The sequence below is a fragment of the Triticum aestivum genome, chromosome 6A (genome assembly GCF_018294505.1).
Source record: "Triticum aestivum cultivar Chinese Spring chromosome 6A, IWGSC CS RefSeq v2.1, whole genome shotgun sequence".
NCBI classification, from domain to species: Eukaryota; Viridiplantae; Streptophyta; class Magnoliopsida; order Poales; family Poaceae; genus Triticum; species Triticum aestivum.
The window spans coordinates 253360881-253382688 of record NC_057809.1 but is presented as its reverse complement, the minus strand read 5'-3'; the positions used below and the strand labels follow the sequence as shown (position 1 = coordinate 253382688).

The 21808-nt window shown below is 46.1% G+C and overlaps 2 protein-coding genes across 12 annotated transcripts; both read right to left on the bottom strand.

Moving 5' to 3' along the window:
• Positions 1 to 827: 827 nt before the first annotated feature.
• LOC123127390 (uncharacterized) lies at positions 828 to 7093 on the bottom strand. Of its 11 annotated transcripts, XR_006462443.1 has the most exons (11): positions 6868 to 7093; positions 6671 to 6768; positions 5133 to 5536; positions 4981 to 5047; positions 4783 to 4909; positions 4601 to 4701; positions 3604 to 3872; positions 3313 to 3362; positions 3132 to 3206; positions 2562 to 3048; positions 828 to 1470 (listed from the first exon to the last, which is right to left on the bottom strand). XR_006462443.1 is itself a non-coding variant. In XM_044547071.1 (7 exons), exons 3-7 carry the CDS (start codon positions 5266 to 5268, stop codon positions 4396 to 4398), a joined length of 495 nt encoding a protein of 164 aa, XP_044403006.1. In that variant the 5' UTR covers positions 5269 to 5536; positions 6671 to 6768; positions 6868 to 7093; the 3' UTR covers positions 3879 to 4395. The 11 variants fall into 11 exon arrangements, 2 of the variants coding, with proteins under 2 accessions (XP_044403006.1, XP_044403007.1); XR_006462441.1 differs by having other exon boundaries at positions 3313 to 3872; XR_006462438.1 differs by having other exon boundaries at positions 3132 to 3494.
• A 2200-nt stretch (positions 7094 to 9293) lies between these two features.
• On the bottom strand, positions 9294 to 14432 carry LOC123129588 (uncharacterized). Its single transcript, XM_044549694.1, has 3 exons — positions 13017 to 14432; positions 12755 to 12808; positions 9294 to 12675 (listed from the first exon to the last, which is right to left on the bottom strand). The coding sequence occupies exon 3, from the start codon at positions 11757 to 11759 to the stop codon at positions 9294 to 9296; it is 2466 nt and encodes an 821-aa protein (XP_044405629.1). The 5' UTR covers positions 11760 to 12675; positions 12755 to 12808; positions 13017 to 14432.
• Positions 14433 to 21808: the final 7376 nt, after the last annotated feature.

The window sequence follows — 21808 nt, the reverse complement described above, 5'->3', positions numbered from 1 at the left end:
TGCGGCATGCCGCCTCACCGTCAGGCATCTCCCTTGCCCCTGCCCCTACCCTTCTCTAGAGTTGATGACCCTCCGCACGGCATGATTCCTAAGACCACATATTGTATTGCCAATTTTGACATAAAAGAAATAGCTAACATAGAAAAACACCTCCATACTGTCTAAATCAAGAATGTCAAATCTTTTGTCCACAGCCTACACTTTGTTTGAATATCGACATGGTATAAGAACCCTAAAAACCATGATATAAGATAATGTAGTAGAGTGACTCTTTTCACATCAAGATGATCGTAATTTTCTGGATCCTTAGCACGCCTATGTGAAAACTGAAGCGTATGAGAGATGACCTCTAGTAGAATGCATGTGCGTTGCTACTGGTAAAAGCAAAATACCCATGCGTTGCCACGGAATAGTAAAAATATGGACACATTGATCAAATTATTCTTCTAATTTAGAAGTACGGGTTAAGCGGTTACATCCAGTTTTCATCATGCAACGACAAATATAAATTCTCTTTCACTTTTTTTCCTTCTCGGCAATCTTCCTATCTCCTTAAGCAGCCAAATCGCTCGCCACCCGAGAACTTATAACTGGATATATATCATCCATTTATAAATAGTATTAGTATTCTCACTGTAAAGAAATATAAGTGTTTAGATTATAGTGATCTAAACACTTGTATTTCTTTACAGAGAAAGTATCACTCAACTTCACGCATCCATGTGTCACTATTACAAGGTACACAAAGATTGGCAGTCACTATTACAAGATACACAAAGATTGAAAAATTCATAAGCCTCTTATTTCAGTAATAATAACATAATCGATGCAACCTTCAATAATAAGCTCATTGTATATAGGAAATTTCCATTTATCTTGAATCAAAAATTTGAATAATAAGTTGGATAATCTAATGTTTTCGAAGCTGGGGGATTTGTATACAATTAGTATCTTTATTACCAACACAATCGTCATGGTCGTGGTCATGGCAGCAGTCATCGAGGTCTTCACAGCGCCACCGCTCTCCTTCTGCGCAGTGGCGGAGACAAGCCCCAAGCTGCCCAGGCGGCGGCCTAGGTCCTCAGGCTTGTTTACTGTAGCGGATTTTACACTGTTTAGCATTGTACCAAGTGATTGGCCTGGGGCTTGCCCGGGTCGTGGCTTGATCCTAGCTCTGCCACTGCTTCTGCGTCTCCACCAAGTTTAAAGACGGCGCGACAGCAGCGAACCTATCACCGGCATTTAGGTTTGTCAACTTTCATGCTGGCCATGATGACCAACTTCGCCCCGGGTTTCAACTTCTTCAGTTGCGTGATGGCGGTTGCCTCGCTCTCCCTTGAAAACACCCCGATGGCCATGGTCGCCCCTGCCTTGCCCGCCGGCTTGGTCGCCATCGCAAGCATCACCTTCCCGTCCAGCCCATGCTAACCAACCGTCTCTCCCACGACCCGCTCCACAACTACTCTGCTCCTGCTTCCATGAAAACGCAATATATTTCATATTCACCAAGAAGCAACAGAAGTTAGATCACTAATTAAATCCTAGTATGATGAACCATTTATGCTGAAATAGCTACAGAGCAACTCGCGTAGATTAAAGTTAAATCTAGCAATATAGTACACTTGACACCGGAGTAAACCCCAGATTAAACAATATACTATGACTTCACAAGAATATACATTAATCTGCCATATTGTAGGGAAAGCAAATCTGGAGCACAAAGTAGAGAGAAACACCTGTAACACACATGCACGATATAACATGACCTAAATGTAACAAAATATAGTTGTATTTTCTAATGGAATAAAATATGTATCTCGGGATGGTACTCAAGAAGCTTCATTATTATTTTTGCCTCTAATTATTATTTTTGTTGGAGAAGAAGTTACATTTGTTACGCACTAAAAGGCATCTGGTAGCATATCATGTCATCAGATAATCTTCTGGACTGTGTTCCTACTTCCTACTGCTTCACTGATTTCTTGTAGTTGCTAGAAAAATGAGATGTGTCAAAAAGCTTCCTTCCGCCTGCCACTGACATGCCACCAATGATGTGTGAATATTACGTGAGCAGCTAAACCTTTTTTATGGATGAGACGATGAGCAGCTACAAACTTGATACTGTTCCTGATAGTCTCATTCTTCCAAAAAAAAATAGGAAAACAAACTCATACATTTCAACACAGCTTCTTCACATAAACTTCCAGTTTAAATGAAAATACTATTATTTTTCAATGAAGGGCGCTTTATTACTTAAAAGGTTTAAGCATTATACCCGGCCCCTCTGCATAAATGAAAATACTAATAGCAACAAAAAGACTTAATAAGAAAACTCCGACAATGTGGACCAAGATTGACTTGGTAGTAGATCAAATCACACGCATTCAATCTTTGCTCAATGAGAACTGAGGAACAGCTCTGTAAAAATAACTGCCCTACTCCACACTAAACATTGCATGACATCAATATTTCTCTTACAGAACTAAATTTGGACAGCCATGTAAGCTCTAAACATTGTTCTTGATTAAACGGACAAAAGATAAAGGAATTGGAAATCTCACCATCAGTACTCAATAATGTTTGCACGCAATATTTTTGTCCAAACAACCACAATCAATATCCATTACATCCACACTTGCCTCAAGAGGGAGAGTAGAACCCCCTGCACAATAGAGACTAGAGAACATTCACATGAAGTGCTCAACAATGCAACACCAAAATTTAATCTAATGAGGAAGCAGAGCCCTCTGCCGCATCCATGTATGGCCACCAGGGGAGTCTCCAGCGACGTGCGACGTCGACCTGCCGCAAGGGCCTGGCCGGGCAACGGCACACGCGCCGAAACACCCACGCGCAGAGACGAGAAGGCCCCGCTGCCGCCAGCGACGAGCGGGCTTCGCCCGCTCGCGCCCCCGGGCGGCGGCGAGGGAGGAGGGAGAGCAGGAGGGGGGACCGGCGGCGGTGCTAGGGTTGCCCCCTGGACGCCCGCGGGAGCGTCACAGGAGGGGGAGGGGAGGTTCCGGTTCTTAGGTTCCTTGAAAAGCTCCTCTACAATGGAGTATCAATTTCAGAAAATAAACAACATACTGACCAAATATATTAAGAAGTAAGTTGTACAAGATTCAGCTTACCTTATGCTTGGAAAGAGCCTTTCCAATCATTTTGTTGGTTCATCTGTCTCTAGTAAGGCACAAGCCAACTTCCCTCTATTTAGTGTGTAGAAATGATCCTAGCGTAAGGTTGAGCAAGCAAACAACTCGCATATTGCTGGAAATGTTTTAGAAATTATATATTTTAGTAAACATGGCTGACCTGTAAAAAGTTATGGGCCTTTCTCAGTTTTGTAGTGCAGATCTCAACAACTGAAACAAAAAATACATGCTTGGGTCGAGACAAGCTGAAACATGGCTTAAAGCACATCATATGAAACATGGGTGTGGTGTGGTGGGGGGATGGAGTTCGTTGTCACTGCTCGCTGAAGGTTGATAATATAACTGGAATTTCAATCGTCGGAAGCACATAAGCTAATTTCAACCCTTTGTCAAAAGCCAAAATGAAGGCAACCACATCACATCCCATGAGATAGAAGATTAGAGAACTTACCATCAAGATGGAAACCGGGACGGGTTCCCTTCGTCGGATGTTGGTAGACGACGTCAAAATCGGGGCAAGTCATACTATGCCACTGATACGTCGGACATTACCAAACGGACAACAGTGGCTTGGCGGTTCAAGAACCGATGGCGTCTACTCCTCGTCGACTCTCGTTCCTTCGTCGGCATCATTGGTTGGGCATCAACGACAGTCTCCCATTGCTGCTCAGCACGGACTCCAATGTGACAACACCAAAGTTGCAAATTGTCTTGATTGGACTAGAACACAAAAAACATCATTCAAATGGCAGATTATAAATATGCAAGAGAAAATTATATTGCGCTATCGGATATATTAGACAATCTCTATCTTCTCCATGCCTTGAGTTAACTGATGCATGGTAAATAGTAGATCGTGATCCAAAATGTGTACATGCCTTGAGTTTGTTTATGCAAATGAAATAGTATTGATCATCTATGAATTTTACAGTATACTTCTTTATGACTACAGGGAGATGGAAGTGCAGTTTGTTTATGTACGTACGAGTTTAGGTAAGCTTACAACTGATCGAGTTCAATCAAGTTACCATTTCCAGCTAAAGCGTAGAGGTTATAGAACATACACCTATTGCATGTTATTCAAGAAAGTGCTTAACGATGCAACACTAAAATTTAATCTAATGAATACGTTGATCTCGAACATGAAACGGACGAGAATACAAGGCCAGAACATGCATATATCTCTACAACAAACTTTCCTTGCTTAGATATATCTATGAAACAACAACTTCACACCAATAAATCAAAAGAGAAATTTCTTCAAACAGGTTGTGGCCAACGTGAGTGAATATAGTCCATTATATCTGCTGAAATCCAAATGGACGGATTGGTTAGTGAGCTTGCAGAGTGATATAAGTAGAAATCTAGGATCCTAAATCTTTTTTCGTCGGCCAACACAAACAATCTGAAGACTTAACAGAATAAATGCAAAGAGAAAAAAGGCAAACCTTATTGTGAAATTTTGAAGCAGATGAGCCTCGTCAAAGTTTTGTATATTATACTGCCGTTCCATCGCAATATGGCAGACAGGACTTGAAGGCCAAGTTTCCTGTACAAAAAATTTAACAGGTAATTTTAATTTCTTATCTAAATTGTGCAGGATGGATATAAGATGACGATAAGTACTTACATTAAATTCATGTACTGGCATGCCAACAAATAGAACTATAATGGGTTCTTGAGCAGACCACCGTTGTAGCTTGTCTGCATCAAGGGAATCTGCTAATTTTCCCCAAAACGTCACAATGGCGGGCATTCTGGAAAGATATATCATTGTTTCAGTGGAGAGATAAGAACACGGAATGAAAAATGATAAAAGTTGGCGCACGTTTGTGATGTGATTTTCTCATATCTGGTCAATCGATCCGCCACTCGGCGCAAATGTTCTTGTGATACTGTGTACATTCACAAGTTCAGTAAATTGTAAGTTGTAAGAAGTGGAAAATTATACAATAAAAACAATTCTTAAGAGTTGCTGACCTGACAACAAAATGATTTGTTTAATGCGGCTTTGATACTGTGTACATTGTAGGTGGTATATCCATAATTGGGAAAGTTTGGTGGCTGAGGCACAATTGGTTCCACGGTAGTTTTTTGGGCAAACACTACTCTCCATGGACGATCTACAGTTTTGTATCTTTCCCTAGCATATTGAACCTGGTAAGCGCCAAGCTTGTAAATTGTTGTTCCTTCAGAGAACTGTTCTTGAAGAGCTGTACTTGGAATTGTGCCTTCCATTGTTCCGCCCTAGAAAGGAAGTAAATACATGTATGGTAAACAGGTCACTGCCTTCAGGACCCCAATGTTCTCATATCCTTGTAATGCGGACGGTAAGGATGCCTCTGCTGGAATATCTTGTAACGTCTCAGCAGCATTTCATCCATCTATGAATTTTCAAAATAAATATATGTATAAGAAAACCTGCTCAGCAGAGCAACAAAATTACTGTGATTTAACAGAGACTATTGAACTCATAGCAAAAAAAATCTAAACGCATGCATCTCCAATATATATGTTTCTTTCTTTCCAAAGAAAGTGACCACCCCAGCCGGCACAATCCAGTGCAATTTTTTTCTGAAACTGGAAAAATAGAGATGCATTACTCCCTCCGTTCCGAATTACTTGTCGCAGGTATGGATGTATCTAGATGTATTTTAGTTCTAGATACATCCATTTCTGCGACGAGTAATTTGGAACGGAGGGAGTACTTGTCAGCTTACATACACAACGAACCACAACGTAAGCATCCTAACTTAACAAATAATAACAGGGCACCGACTACAGCTATGCTAACTATTTGCACCTTTTAGTAACATGAGGGCATTTGAACAGTTCAGTTTACTTTACATGACTATGTTAGGTAATACTAAACCAAGAAAAACACTCTTTTCAGTAAATAAACAACACCAAAGAAAAAGGGAAGAAACTGCCAACATTTATAGCTAGCTATAGGAGAGACCACCATGCTAGAATGCAAATGAAGCCCAAAATGGTTCACTTAGTGTTGTCACATGTGAAGAACACATTACGGGTGTGTTTGGTTCAGGAACCAACTGTCACGGAATGGAATGGTTCCATTCCAGAGGAACGGGTTGGTTCCGGCCCTATGTTCGGTACGAGCAAAAAGTAGAATGGAATGGTTCCGTTCATGTGTTCGGTCCGGAAGCACGGAATGAAGAACGGAATATCAAAAATACAAAATTTCAGCAGCATCTTGTTTATATTTGCAAGGAAAACAACATCCTTTTAAAAACAATGGCTCCACTAATTATTACAAAGATGTAGGAGTAGCAGACAATAGCAATTTGAGTGTGCCTATTTTACTTCAGAGAAACTAACAATCCTTGCAAAGGATATGGTACTAGTTTGAACAGCATAGAACACCAAACTTTAATCAAAAAGCAACCACGAGTGTCATCTCAATATCCTCCCCATCTCTCTCGTAGCTACATGCAGTAAAATCTGTAGAGCTAAGCATATTCAAGGAGGAAGATTGCAGCCGCTGCTGTAGCCTCTACCGGTGTTGTAACCCAGCTGCAACAGCAGCCACGCAGCTGCTCGCCGTCCGCACGTGCTCCTCTTCTTCCTAGCACCCCAATTTTCTTCCCTTTTTGTGCTGCGGATCGACAGAGAGAGATGGTTAGTCAATAGCAGCGCAGATCGAGTGGTGGTGCAGATCTATGGGAGGAATAGAGATGAGGGACAGGCAGCGCACCGGAGAGGAAGGGGCGACGAGGGAATAGCGGCGCACCGGAGAGGGAGGGGCGAGACGAGAGAGCGGCGGCGCACCTGAGAGGGAGGGGCGAGACGAGAGAGCGGCGGCGCACAGACAGGGAGAAGAATGGCGGAATGAGTCTGTGATCTATTCCATTGAGCAGTCTGTTACATATACACAGCGGCACGTAGCCTAACTCCCTACATGCAGGGAGTGGATGGCGTGGTCATGGCGGAAGACTAGGCCTACGTACAACAACCATGACATCTCATACAATGCGTATACAATACATACAACGGTACGATTCAACACCCCCCCCCCCCCCCCCCAGTCCGAACGTTGCTTGGCAAAACGTTCAGGCTGGACCGAAAATCATTGAAGACCGTCGAGGGCAGTCCCTTGGTGAAAATATCTGCAAACTGCGACGTGGTCGGAACGTGAAGGACCCTGGCTTCACCGAGAGCTACCCGATCACGGACAAAATGAAGGTCAATCTCGACGTGTTTCGTCCGTTGATGTTGCACAGGATTGGACGAGAGATACACCGCACTGACATTGTCGCAATAGACAACGGTGGTGCGCGTGGGAGGTCGCCGGAGCTCGGTGAGAAGTTGCCGTAGCCAACAAGATTCGGCCACACAGTTTGCCACGGCACGATACTCGGCCTCCGCACTAGAGCGGGACACCGTATGCTGGCGTTTGGATGACCAGGAGACCAAGTTGGAACCCAAGAACACACAAAACTCGGACGTGGATCGGCGGGTATCAGGACACCCGGCCCAGTCGGCATCACTATAAGATATCAGCTCGTGCGAGGAGCCACGATGAAGCTGGAGGCCGAAGTGAGCAGTGCCACGAAGATAACGTAAGACACGCTTGATCAACTGAAAATGTGTGTCGAGAGGGGAGTGCATGAAGAGGCAAATCTGCTGGACAGCATGGGTGATATCGGGCCGAGTGAGTGTAAGGTATTGGAGAGCGCCGGCAAGACGACGGTATTTCGCCGGGTCGGAGTAGGGTGTACCACCAGAGAGGGAGAGTTTGGAGCTAGTGTCAATCGGCGTAGAGATGGAGTGGCAGTTCAGCATGTTGGCACGGTCCAAGATCTCGAGAGCATACTGCTCTTGGGACAAGAAGAGCCCAGCAGTGGTGTGGTGTACGGTAATGCCAAGGAAATGGTGGAGATCACCCAGATCGCTCATGGAAAATTCCTTGGTGAGAGACGCCACGAGGGAAGTGAGGAGAGAGGTGGAGCTAGCTGTGAGGATGATATCATCAACATACAAGAGCAGGTAGGCCATGGCATCTCCTCGATGAAGAATGAAAAGAGAAGTGTCACACTTGGAGGAGACAAAACCGAGCGAGTGAAGGTGGCGGGTGAAACGAAGGAACCATGTCCGCGGAGCCTGCTTAAGACCATATAAGGACTTTTTGAGGCGGCAAACGTGTGTGGGATGAGCAGAATCAACAAAACCGGAGGGTTGCTGACAGTATACAGTCTCAACGAGGTCACCATGGAGGAAGGCATTCTTGACGTCCATTTGCCGGATGGGCCAATTGCTTGCCGTGGCGAGGCTGAGGACCACGCGGATCATGGCAGGCTTGACGACGGGGCTGAAGGTCTCCCCATAGTCAACACCGGGCTGCTGCGTGAAGCCCCGAACCACCCACCTCGCCTTGTAGCGCGCCAAGGTGCCATCAGGATGTAGCTTTGCCGAAAAATCCACTTGCCCGTCACCACATTGACACCTGCAGGACACGGCACCAAAGACCAAGTGTCATTCCGAATTAGCGTGTTAAACTCGTCTAACATAGCGTCATGCCAATGGGGATCCTTGAGAGCCGCACGGTAAGAGGAAGGAAGTGGTGACGGTGCAGTGGTGACGGATAAGTCGAAATGTTTCTTTGGCATGGCGAAACCAGTTTTCCGGCGCGTGATCATCTGGTGCGGATTGGCGTGCGGTGTAACGGGAACAGCACGAGGGGGAACATGTCGCGGTGGGGGGGACAGAAGACGAGACGGGGATCGGGGAGCAGGCGCCAACCCCGAGGAGGGGCTGCTCCCGGTCGAAGAAGCGGGTAGAGATCCCGGGATCCGTGGGCTGCAGCTGGTGTCGCGCGCGGACCGAGGCATGCAGGGAGCGGGAGTACGTGAATTGCATGGGGATGCATGGGTGGCGGACCCCGCAGATCGTGGTGGAGGCGTGGCGATTGGGTGGAGGAGTGGAGCTGGTCGTGGGTGGGGCTGGTGAGAGCGACCGGTTGGGACGCGCGGCAGGTGCGGAGCAGCGGGGGGCGGATGTGCGCGTGGGGCCCAGTACGAGGTGAGCGGATCGAGGGGGATCGTGGTGGGTGCGGCAGGGGGGGTGGGATCTTCTGTGGCCACAGCCGGGTCGGCAGCAGAGTCATACGGAAAACAGTTTTCATCAAAGACCACGTGGCGAGAGGTGATGACCTTGCGGGTGGACAGATCGAAACATCGGTAGCCTTTCTGCTCGCCGAGGGTAGCCGAAAGTCCGTAGATGGTGGTATGTTGGGTGGATGCCGTAGAGAAGAAAGTGGGGTGTAAAGAAGTGGACAGCACGGGAGGGGCGAATGTTGAGCAGGGCGGTGGCGGTATGGAGTGCTTCGACCCAAAAGGGCGGTGGTAGGCGTGCTTGGAAGAGAAGCGTGCGAATGACGTCGTTGGTGGTACGGATGAACCGTTCGGCCTTGCCGTTTTGGGGAGACGTGTGCGAGCACGTGAGACGGAAAACGATGCCGTTAGTAGAGAAGAACTCGCGAAGGTTAGTGGAGAGAAATTCACCGCCATTGTCACACTGCAAACATTGCACAAGGACATGAAATTGAGTAAGGAGAAACGCAAAGAAACACTGCAAAGTGGCGCATGTATCGGATTTAGCACGAAGAGGGAAGGTCCAAGAGTAATGAGTATAATCATCCAAAATAACAAGGTAATATTTGTAGCCAGAAAAACTAACAATGGGAGAAGTCCACAAGTCACAATGCAAAAGCTGAAATGGCGCAGTGGTATAGGTGGTCGAGGTGGAGAAAGGGAGGCGGGTGTGTTTGCCCTGTTGACAAGCAATACATGTGGGAGACTTGGGGGGGTTATTACATTTGGATGAAACATCAAACGGGAAATGAGCTAAAGAAGAAGAGCCCGGGTGCCCGAGCCGTTTATGCCAGAGATCCGAAGTCACAAGTGCACACGCCGCTGGTGTGATGCCGCCATGGTCGCCGGAGAAGTGGTAGAGGTCGTCACCACTATTGGACCTCAGAAGAACCTCCTTGGTGTGAAGATCCTTCACGGAAAAACCAACGGGATCAAACTCCACGGAAACAAGATTATCACGCGTAAACTTACGTACAGAGATAAGGTTTTGCACAATATTGGGAGAGAGCAGAATATGAGTGAGATAGAAAGGGCGAGGAGGGAGCCGAGTGTTACCGATGGCGACGACAGGGAGACGAGCCCCATTACCGACGATGATATGACGAGTATTATGCGCTAAAAGGGGATGAGACTCGAGCAAGGTACCTGGGTCACCGGTGACATGGGAGGACGCGCCAGTGTCCATGATCCAATCAGCCTGAGGTGGGTAGACGTGCCCCTGGCTTGGCGCGGCGTGGAACATGGCGGTGGCATCCCATGAGTAGGGCGAGGCAGCGGCGTACGGAGGTGGTGGAGGCAGAGTCGGAGCCATCGTGGACGCGGAGTAGACATGATGGGGCGCTCCCGGACGTGGGCCGAGTACGCCCGCAGAGTTGGGCGGGATCCACAGAGAGCGCGGCGGCGGGAAGGGCATGCCCATGGGGGCGAAGTAGCCCAGCCACGGCTGCGGTCCGCGGCCACCGCCAGCAGGATCACCGTGACCCCGGCCACGGCCGCCACGGCCACGGCCGCCACGCCCGCGGTTGCCACCGCCGGGATGCCCGCCGCCGTTGCCGCCTGGAGGACCGCCACGGCCGCCGTTACCGCCAGGCGGAGGACCGCCGCCAGGAGGGCCGCCACCGCGGCCGCCACCGCGGTCACCGCGTCCGTCGGCGCCCCTGGCGTCGTCGTGGAGCGCGGCCAGCACCTGCGCGCCCTCGGTGCGTGCGCGCTTGTCGATGGCGAGCTCGGCGAGGACGAGGCGGGGCCGTGCCTGGGCGAACTTGGGCAGCGGCACGGTGGACTGGATAATGGCGGCCGGCAGTTCAAACTTCTTGCCGACGCCATCGAGCATCTGCAGGGTCAGGGTGCGGTCGGTGACCGGCTCCCGGACGTCAGTGAGGGCGGCGGCGATGCCCTGGAGGCGGCGACAGTACTCGCTGATGGAGAGGTCACCGCGAACGCACGCCCGGAACTCCTGGCCGAGGTGCATTGCGTGCTCGGCCTCATTGGCGAGGAAGTACTCGTGAAGGCGCTGCCAAATGGTGTAAGCAGTGGAGTCGGGCAGGGCGACGAGGTCGAGGAGATCACCTTCGATCGTGGAGAAGAACCAGAGGCGGATAGTGTTGTCGTCGTCGCGCCATTGTGGATCGGCGAGGCGCGCCGAGGCGCCGGCCTGCATGTGCGTCTCCGCGTGGTACCGCGCGAAGAGGAGGTTGAAGTAGTTGCGCCAGCGAGTGAAGTTAGTCCCATCCAGGGCCAACTTGAAGTCGACGACCCCGGCGATGCTCGGAGGAAGGCCGCCGGGAGGTGGGGTGGTGGTTGGCACAGAAAGAGGGATCGGGGGAATAGGGTTGGGTGAGGACGTGGCGAGAGGCAGGCCGCCGGAGTTGGAGAGATCCGGGGTTAGCGAGGCGCGTGGGCGCTCAGAGGCGGCAGCTGCCGCAGCGAGGTCATCGGCAGAGGGGGTGTGGCCGAGGCCGTCGTCGACGGGAGAGGAGGGAGGGCTGGTCGACATAGGATGGGAGAGACCTGCGCTCTGATTACCAAGAAGAATGGCGGAATGAGTCTGTGATCTATTCCATTGAGCAGTCTGTTACATATACACAGCGGCACGTAGCCTAACTCCCTACATGCAGGGAGTGGATGGCGTGGTCATGGCGGAAGACTAGGCCTAGGTACAACAACCATCACATCTCATACAATGCGTATACAATACATACAACGGTACAATTCAACAGAGGGAGGGGATATGGCCGGGTTACGGGAGAGGAAAGGGAGAGAACGAGCGGTTCCTTGTAATTCCTTCGATTCGGAGGTATCACTCGGTTCCGGATCTCTGCCGAATATTCGGCCGCAGGAAACGAGTGGGTTCCATCTTAGTTACGAACTAAACGCTGGAACGAGGCCCAGGAGCGGGTCCAACCCATGACATTCCGGTTGGTGACAGGAAGCAAACACACCCTACAACATCTAAGAGGGGAAAAGGACAACCTGACATGGGAAGATCAGCAAGTACTTCCGCAGATGCACCCAGCCACAAATTTGAGTATCGCCTTCTCCGGTGGTGATCGAGAGTAACGAACAATAAAGTGATTAAGCAAACAAATTACATGTATGTTGTTATTTAAGTTTCTATAAACAGAAGCATGATTTGTTGAACTTGACAGATTCTTGAAATCACCATCTTTGAACGCATGAGCTGTGGGAAAATTTGTATTGGTGAGAGCAAGCTAAACCGAACCTAGTTCAACAAACAATTGAGCCATCCAATGCATGTTACCCTTGTTCATTTTTACTCAGAATATTGTTGGCATTGCAGACATTCCATTGAACGCATATAATAGCTTTGTGTTACTCAGCAGGCTTGGCTAAAATTCTCTAATGGTAAAAGAGAAAGGAGAGAAGATGACCGTCTGCTTTATCTGTCGCATCTGCCATAGCCAAGGTGAGGGTTCTTGCAGCCGTAGGAAGAACAAAAGATAATGCCGAACAGGGTGAGGCGCCCCTTACCAGCACCGATGACGCGGACGTGGGCACCGCCACTGCCGTCGACTGGGAATAAAACTACACAACAACAATAATAACGAGGCATACGATGAGTATAATTTGCTGCATCTCAAAACCTCATTGGAATTTTGAGTTCCCAGCTCACTGAATTTGTGGGTTCACATCTCATGTAAGCACATTGAATGAAACTACTTGTGAGTAAGAAGCAAAATAAAGAAAAGTACTTGTTCACATCTCTACTATTAAGGGACAAGGTGCCTCTCACCTTGGGATTCAGGTTCTTTCCTGGCTAGAGGTTAGTCCTGATCCAAAGCTGAAATTGGAAAACAAACAATGTCAGGTCAAATACAAAATAGCAACAGAAGAAGTTTATTTTTCTGTCCAATGATAAAAGCTTTCAGTTTCACAAAATGTAGAAACTAAGACATACAAAAATCCAGCTTTCAAAAATTTATGTAATCTAAAAAACATGAAGATATTTCACAAGGAAAAACATGAAGGTACACACAACAACTCAAAAAATTCCCCAGACCAACACTAAATAAATGGGTGACTGGCAGAAGTGTGGGCCGTTGAGGCATCAGATAAACCTATTTTGCTATGGTGCAGTATGGATAGCAGTAGCAGGCAGACTTTGCACAACTGGAACCTGCTTGTCATGGAGGGTGCTTGTGGTACCTGAACCAGCTCCACCCGTTGGAGGACTTGTCGTAGTAAGTGTGACCGACCGCGCGTCAGGCCTCTAGGAACATCAGGTTCTCCTCCGTGAGCGCCGGCGCTGCTTGGGTCGGTCAAAATAATGAATCAACGAGAATCAAAGCGAACGTCAATCTGAACCCTCGGCTAGCTATCGTTGCTTCTTCCTTGCGGAACATGGCCTGGAATCCAGGACACTCCAAACTCGTCTTGAGTCTTTTGGCAGTGATTCCTTGCGCAGCTCCTTCCTCCACGGGGTCATGTGAGCCCGGGTAGCAGCAGCTTACCCAGCAAATGCACGACAGGAGAAGCACACATGTATTTGTATGGCAATTGGCGAGACATTCACCAAGATATAACAGAACAGAAATTTTGTAGTTCATCTCAAGGAAAAGGGCATGGCTATAGATTTATTACCGCAATCGGATGGTGTGGTGGACGAAGACATGGGACAGGGGAGGCAAAGCCGTTGCGTCCGTCCAGATGCACGTGGACCACCACTGGACGGTCTGGCTGGATCTGGTTGGAGCAAGCGGCGGAGACCTTCAAGTGCAGCCACCGACGGCGGCAACCGCCTCACGCCCCTCCCCCTTGAGATGATGTACAGGGAGTCAACTACGGCCGGATCTAGAGCGTCGGCAGGTGGGGAGGCCGCGGCAGTCGTGGCACCGATAGAGACCCATGGCGGGGCGTCCTTGCAAGGGAGGCGGCGGCGAAGGGCGACTCTTCTCGGATCTCAGCGGCGGCGAAGGGGGCGTCCTCTCCGATCGAGAATGCACGGGCGGCGGCGATGGGATGCGAGTGCGAGGCGGCGGCGAAGGGATCTGGTGGTGTGGCGTGGTGGCCTGGAAGTAGCATCACTCCTGATGCGAGTGCGAGCTCGAGGGCACCTGGAGGCCTCGTTCCAAGACGATTTTTTTTCGTTGGCTTTCTTTCCTTCCGATTTTCTTGCTCGCGATGGGAGTAGCATCACTTTTCTGGCCTGTGAGGGAACTTGAGGGGGACGAAAAAAAATCGACTTTGCTGGGATGAAAGTAAACCCGGAACGGAGACTATCAACTTAGATTAAAAATAAAGATGTGTGTCATTACTATCGAAATTCATTAAAAATAGACCATTCTTTAAGAGTCCATGATCATAAAAGATATTACTCATATAAATAGAATAATCATTATTCTTTGATTTAAATAAATAACCGTCTCGCATCAAACAAGATCAAGATATAATGTTCATATTCAACGCTGACATCAAATAACAATTACTTGGGTCTAAAATTAATCACAAAGATAGATGTAGAGATAGCGTGCCGACGGCAATCACATCGACTTTGAAACCATTTCCCACGCGCATCTTCACATCGTCCTTAGCCAATCTTCGCTTAATCCGTAGTCCCTGTTTCGAATTGCAAATATTAGCAACAGAACCAGTATCAAATATCCAGGTGCTACTGCGAGTTTTAGTAAGGTACACATTAATAATATGTATATCACATATACCTTTGTTCACTTTATTATCCTTCTTATCCGCCAAATACTTGGGGCAGATCCGTTTGCAGTGATCAGTCCCTTTGCAGTAGATGCACTCAGTCTCAAGCTTAGGTCCAGACTTGGGTTTCTTCTCTTGAGCAACAACTTGTTTGTCGTTCATCTTGAAGTTCCCTTTCTTCTTCCCTTTACCCTTTTTCTTGAAACTAGTGGTCTTGTTGACCATCAACACTTGATGCTCCTTCTTGATTTCTACCTTCGCAGTCTTTAGCATTGCGAAGAGCTCGGGAATCGTCTTATCCATCCCTTGCATATTATAGTTCATCACGCAGCTCTTGTAGGTTGGTGGCAGTGATTAAAGAACTCTGTCAATGACACTATCAACCGGAAGATTAACTCCCAGATGAGTCAAGTGGTTATCGTACCCAGACATTCTGAGTATATGTTCACTGACAGAACTATTCTCCTCCATCTTGCAGCTGTAGAACTTATTGAAGACTTCATATCTCTCAATCTAGGCATTTGCTTGAAATATTAACTTCAACTCCTGGAACATCTCATATGCTCCGTAACGTTTAAAACGTCGTTGAAGTCCTGGTTTAAGCCGTAAAGCATGGCACACTGAACTATCGAGTAGTCATCAGCTTTGCTCTGCCAGACGTTCATAACATCTGGTGTTGCTCCTGCAGCGGGGTTGGCACTTAGCGGTGCTTCTAGGACGTAATTCTTCTGTGCAGCAATGACGATAATCCTCAAGTTACGGAACCAGTCCGTGTAATTGCTATCATCATCTTTCAACTTTGCTTTCTCAAGGAACGTATTAAAATTTAATGGAACAACAGCACGGGCCATCTATCTACAACAACATAAACAAGCAAAATACTATCAGGTACTAATTTCATGATAAATTGAAGTTCAATTAATCATATTTAAGAACTCCCACTTAGATAGGCATCCCTCTAATCATCTAAGTGATCACGTGATCCAAATCAACTAAACTATGACCGATCATCACGTGAAATGAAGTAGTTTTCAATGGTGAACATCACTATGTTGATCATATCTACTATATGATTCACGCTCGACCTTCCGGTCTCAGTGTTTCGAGGCCATATCTGCATATGCTAGGCTCGTCAAGTTTAACCCGAGTATTTCTGCGTGTGCAAAAACTGGCTTGCACCTGTTATATGTGAACGTAGAGCTTATCACACCCGATCATCACGTGGTGTCTCGGCACGACGAACTTTGGCAACGGTGCATACTCAGGAAGAATACTTGTACCTTGAAATTTAGTGAGAGATCATCTTATAACGCTACCGTCAATCAAGCAGAATAAGATGCACAAAGGATAAACATCACATGCAATCAATATAAGTGATATGATATGGCCATCATCATCTTGTGCCTTTGATCTCCATCTCCAAAGCACTGTCATGATCACCATCCGTCACCGGCGCGACACCTTGATCTCCATCGTAGCATCGTTGTCATCTCGCCAAATATTGCTTCTACGACTATCGCTACCGTTTAGTGATAAAGTAAAGCAATTACAGGGCGATTGCATTGCATACAATAAAGCGATAACCATATGGCTCCTGTCAGTTGCCGATAACTCTGTTACAAAACATGATCATCTCATACAATAAAATATAGCATCATGCCTTGACCATATCACATCACAACATGCCCTGCAAAAACAAGTTAGACGTCCTCTACTTTGTTGTTGCAAGTTTTACGTGGCTGTTACAGGCTGAGCAAGAACCGTTCTTACCTACGCATCAAAACCACAATGATATTTCATCAAGTTAGTGTTGTTTTAACCTTCAATAAGGACCGGGCGTAATCACACTCGATTCAACTAAAGTTGGAGAAACTGACACCCGCCAGCCACCTGTGTGCAAAGCACGTCGGTAGAACCAGTCTCGCATAAGCGTACACGTAATGTCGGTCCGGGCCGCTTCATCCAACAATATTGCCGAACCAAAGTATGACATGCAGGTAAGCAGTATGACTTGTATCGCCCACAACTCACTTGTGTTCTACTCATGCATATAACATCTACGCATAAATCTGGCTCGAATGCCACTGTTCGGGAACGTAGTAATTTCAAAATTTTCCTACGCACACGCAAGATCATGGTGATGCATAGCAACGAGAGGGGAGAGTATCGTTCATGTATCCTCATAGACTGTAAGCGGAAGCGTTATGAGAACACGGTTGATGTAGTCGAACGTCTTCATGATTCGACCGATACAAGTACCAAATGCACGGCACCTCCGAGTTCAGCACACGTTCAGCTCGATGACGTCCCATGAATTCCGATCCAACAGAGCTTCACGAGAGAGTTCCATAAGCATGACAGCATGATGACGGTGATGATGTTGCTACTGACGCAGAGCTTCGCCTAAGCACCGCTACGATATGATCGAGGTGGATTATGATGGAGGGGGCACCGCACACGGCTTGGAACAATCAACTTGTGTGTCTTTGGGTGCCCCCCGCCCCCGTATATAAAGGAGCAAGGGGGGAGGCCGGCCAGCCTTGGTGCGCCCCAAGGAGAGGAGGAATCCTCTTCCTACTAGGAAGGGGATTCATCCTTTCCTAGTCCAACTAGGAAAAGGGAAGGGGAAGGAAAGAGAGGGAGAGGGAAAGAGGGGCTGCGCCCCCTCCCCTAGTCCAATTCAGACTCCCCATGGGAGGGGGCGCGCCACCTCCTGGGCTACAACGCTCTCTCTCCCCTCAGGCCCACTAAGGCCCAATACTTTCCCGGGGGGTTCCGGTAACCCCTCCGACACTCTGGTTTTCTCCGAAATCATCAGGAACACTTCCAGTATCCGAATATAGCCGTCCAATATATCAATCTTTACGTCTCGACCATTTTGACACTCCTCGTCATGTTCGTGATCACATCTGGGACTCTGAACTACCTTCGGTACATCAAAACACATAAACTCATAATATCGATCGTCACCAAACTTTAAGCGTGCAGACCCTGCGAGTTCAAGAACTATGTAGACATGATCGAGACTCGTCTCCAGTCAACAACCAATAGCGGAACCTGGATGCTCATATTGGCTCCTACATATTCTACAAAGATCTTTATCGGTCAAACCGCATAACAACATACGTTGTTCCCTTTGTCATCGGTATGTTACTTGCCCGAGATTCGATCATCGGTATCTCAATACCTAGTTCAATCTCATTACCGACAAGTCTCTTTACTCGTTTTCGTAATGCATCATTCCGCAACTAACTCATTAATTGCATTGCTTGCAAGGCTTATAGTGATGTGCATTGCTGAGAGGGCCCAGAGATACCTCTCTGACAATGGGAGTGACAAATCCTAATATCGATCTATGCCAACTCAACAAGTACCATCGGAGACACCTGTAGAGCACCTTTATAATCATCCAGTTACGTTGTGACGTTTGGTACCACACAAAGTGTTCCTCCGGTAATCAGGATTTGCATAATCTCATAGTCATGGGAACATGTATAAGTCATGAAGAAAGCAATAGCAGTAAACTAAAATGATCAAGTGCTAAGCTAACGGAATGGGTCAAGTCAATCACATCATTCTCCTAATGATGTGATCCCGTTTATCAAATGACAACTCATGTCTATGGTTAGGAAACATAACCATCTTTGATCAACGAGCTAGTCAAGTAGAGGCATACTAGTGACACTCTGTTTGTCTATGTATTCACACATGTATTATGTTTCCGGTGAATACAATTCTAGCATGAATAATAAACATTTATCATGATTATAAGGAAATAAATAATAGCTTTATTATTTCCTCTAGGGCATATTTCCTTCAGGGTGTTTGTTTCTCCTACTTTAGTTTAATCGAATTTTACTACGGTCGGTCCTTGAAGAAGGTTAAAACAACAAACTTGATGACTCACTAATACGTCTCCAATGTATCTATAACTTTTGATTGTTCCATGCTGTTATATTATCTTTCTTGCATGTTTTATAATAATTTTATAGTCAATTTATATCATTTTTTGGTACTAACCTATTGACATAGTGCCAAGTGCTAGTTGTTGTTTTTTGCATGTGTTTTACATCGCAGGAAATCAATATCAAATGGAGTCCAAACGCAGCGAAACTTTTTGTGGGTTTATTTTGGACCAGAAGACATCCAGTGGGCCGGAGAACCGCCTGGGGGTGCTCCGAGGGGAGCACAACCCACCAAGGCGCGCCCTGGTGGGTTGTGCCCACATCGGGTGCCCCCCGGACCGCCTCTTTGCTTTATAAATACCCCAATATTCCAGAAACCCTAGGAGAGTCGACGAAAATCAATTCCCGCCACCGCAAGTTCCAGAAACACCAGATCCAATCTAGACACCATCTCGGAGGGGTTCATCATGTCCATTGGTGCCTCTCCAATGATGAGTGAGTAGTTCTTTGTAGACCTTCGGGTCCGTAGTTAGTAGCTACATGGCTTCCTCTCTCTCGTTTCATTCTCAATACAATGGTCTCTTGGAGATCCATATGATGTAATTCTTTTGCGGTGTGTTTGTTGGGATCCGAGGAACTTTGAGTTTATGATCGGATCTATCTCTTTTTATCCATGAAAGTTATTTGAGTCTTCTTTGATCTCTTAGATGCATGATTGCTTATAGCCTCGTATTTCTTCTCCGATATTTAGGTTTTGTTTGGCCAACTTGATCTATTTATTTTGCAATGGAAGAGGTGCTTTGTAATGGGTTCGATCTTACGGTGCTTGATCCCAGTGACAAAAGGGGAATCGAGACGTATGTATCGTTGCTATGAAGGATAACAAGATGGGGTCTATTTCTACATAAATAGATCTTGTCTACATCATGTCATCATTCTTATTGCGTTACTCTATTTCTCCATTAACTTAATACACTAGATGCATGCTGGATAACGATCGATGTGTGGAGTAATAGTAGTAGATGCAGGCAGGAGTCAGTCTACTAATCTTGGACGTGATGCCTATATAATGATCATTGCCTGGATATCGTCATGATTATTTGAAGTTCTACCAATTTCCCAACAGTAATTTGTTTACCCACCGTCTGCTATTTTTCTCGAGAGAAGCCACTGGTGAAAACTACGGCCCCAGGGTCTCTTCCTTAATATATTTGCCTTTGCGATATATTTTCCTTTGCTTTTATTTTCAGATCTATTAAACCAAAAATACAAAAATACCTTGCTGCAATTTATTTTATCCGAGATCTATTTATCCCATCTATCATATTTTTATCACGTATGTTTGCCAATTTTTGGCGCCGTTACCCGAAAGGGATTGACAACCCCTTTAACACGTCAGGTTGCGAGTATTTGTTATTTTTGTGCAGGTGCTGTTTACGTAGTGTTGCTTGGTTCTCCTACTGGTTCGATAACCTTGGTCTCATCACTAAGGGAAATACCTACCGTCGCTCTGCTGCATCATCCCTTCCTCTTTGGGGAAATACCGACGTAGTCTAGCAGACATCAAAAGGAATTTATGGTGCCATTGCCGGGGAGAAATCATCAACATCTACCAGGTTCCTAATCACAAATCCCATCTCCTCACAATTTACATTATTTGACATTTGCCTCTTGTTTTCCTCTCCCCACTTCACAAAAATTTGCCGTTTTATTCGCCCTCTTTTTCGTTCGTTGTTTCCTTCTCAGCTCTATCCTTTGCTTGCAATCATGAGTTATTTTGGTACGGCAGCAACAGATGATGGAAGAACTCCTAAGATTGGATGTACGGGCAATTTGGATGCTAAAACTTTTATCTTGGGGCAAGGGAATGTTATGGGAAAAGAACGTATCCAGGAATTTTTCAATTGTGTTGGAAATCTAAGTCTTGATGATGCTCCTATACTTAGAAATACTAGATCTTATGCGGATGCTATTTCAACGTTAGTTCTGAAACTTGAAAGTAAATTTATCCGAACTCACCCTACTTTACAAAGATTGTTTTTTGAGCTTCCCGATATAAAGAATCCTAAGGCTAAAGAGTTAGCCACTCTCGTTCTTATGAATGAATTTGACTACATAATATGGGAAGCTAGGGAAATCTTTGACTTTTATGGTATGAATCATGAGAAGCCCGTGATAGATGAAATTCTTTACAATAGTGATTATGCGTTAAGACATTTGCTTGGGGATAATAAAATCTTGGATGAGAATCTTAAAAAGGAAGTCCCTATTTTAGATATAATCCAACAAGTTTTTGATAATGTTAATCAACATTACTCTTGGATTGTTGCTGGAAATCAAAGGGGTTATGATGATAAGCACCTTAATAGTGCTAAGGTTTCTATGGATGATATGTTTTATGTTGTTTTTACAAAACCCCATAACAAAAACACTTCTAAGGAAACTAAGGACAAGGATGACAAAACTTAGATCCTTACTCTATGCCTAGCTAGGGGCGTGAAACAATAGTGCTTGTTGGGAGGCAACCCAATGAATAAAATTTATTTTTGTTTTTTTGCTTCCTGTTCTTGAGTGTTGGCACAATTATGCTACTGTTATGATTGTGTTTTTTGTGTTCTAATTAGTGTTTGTGCCAAGTAAAGCCTTTAGGATCTTCTTGGGTGATAGTTGACTTGATCTTGCTAAAAATAGAAACTTCTGCGCTCACGAAAATAATTTTCGTTTTTTTACCAGAGCATGATAAAATACCACTTCTTTTTGCGGAAGATTAATATACAAATTTCTCAGGTTATCCTATTTTTCAGAATTTTTGGAGTTAAAGAAGTATTCAAAATACCCAGATTTCTACAGACTATTCTGTTTTCTTTGTGTTGTGTGCTTGTTTTGATGATTCTATGGTTTTCTTTGAAGAGTTTTTGCCATAGAAAAGTTGGAATACAGTAGATATAATGCAAGAATAAAATATGAATTG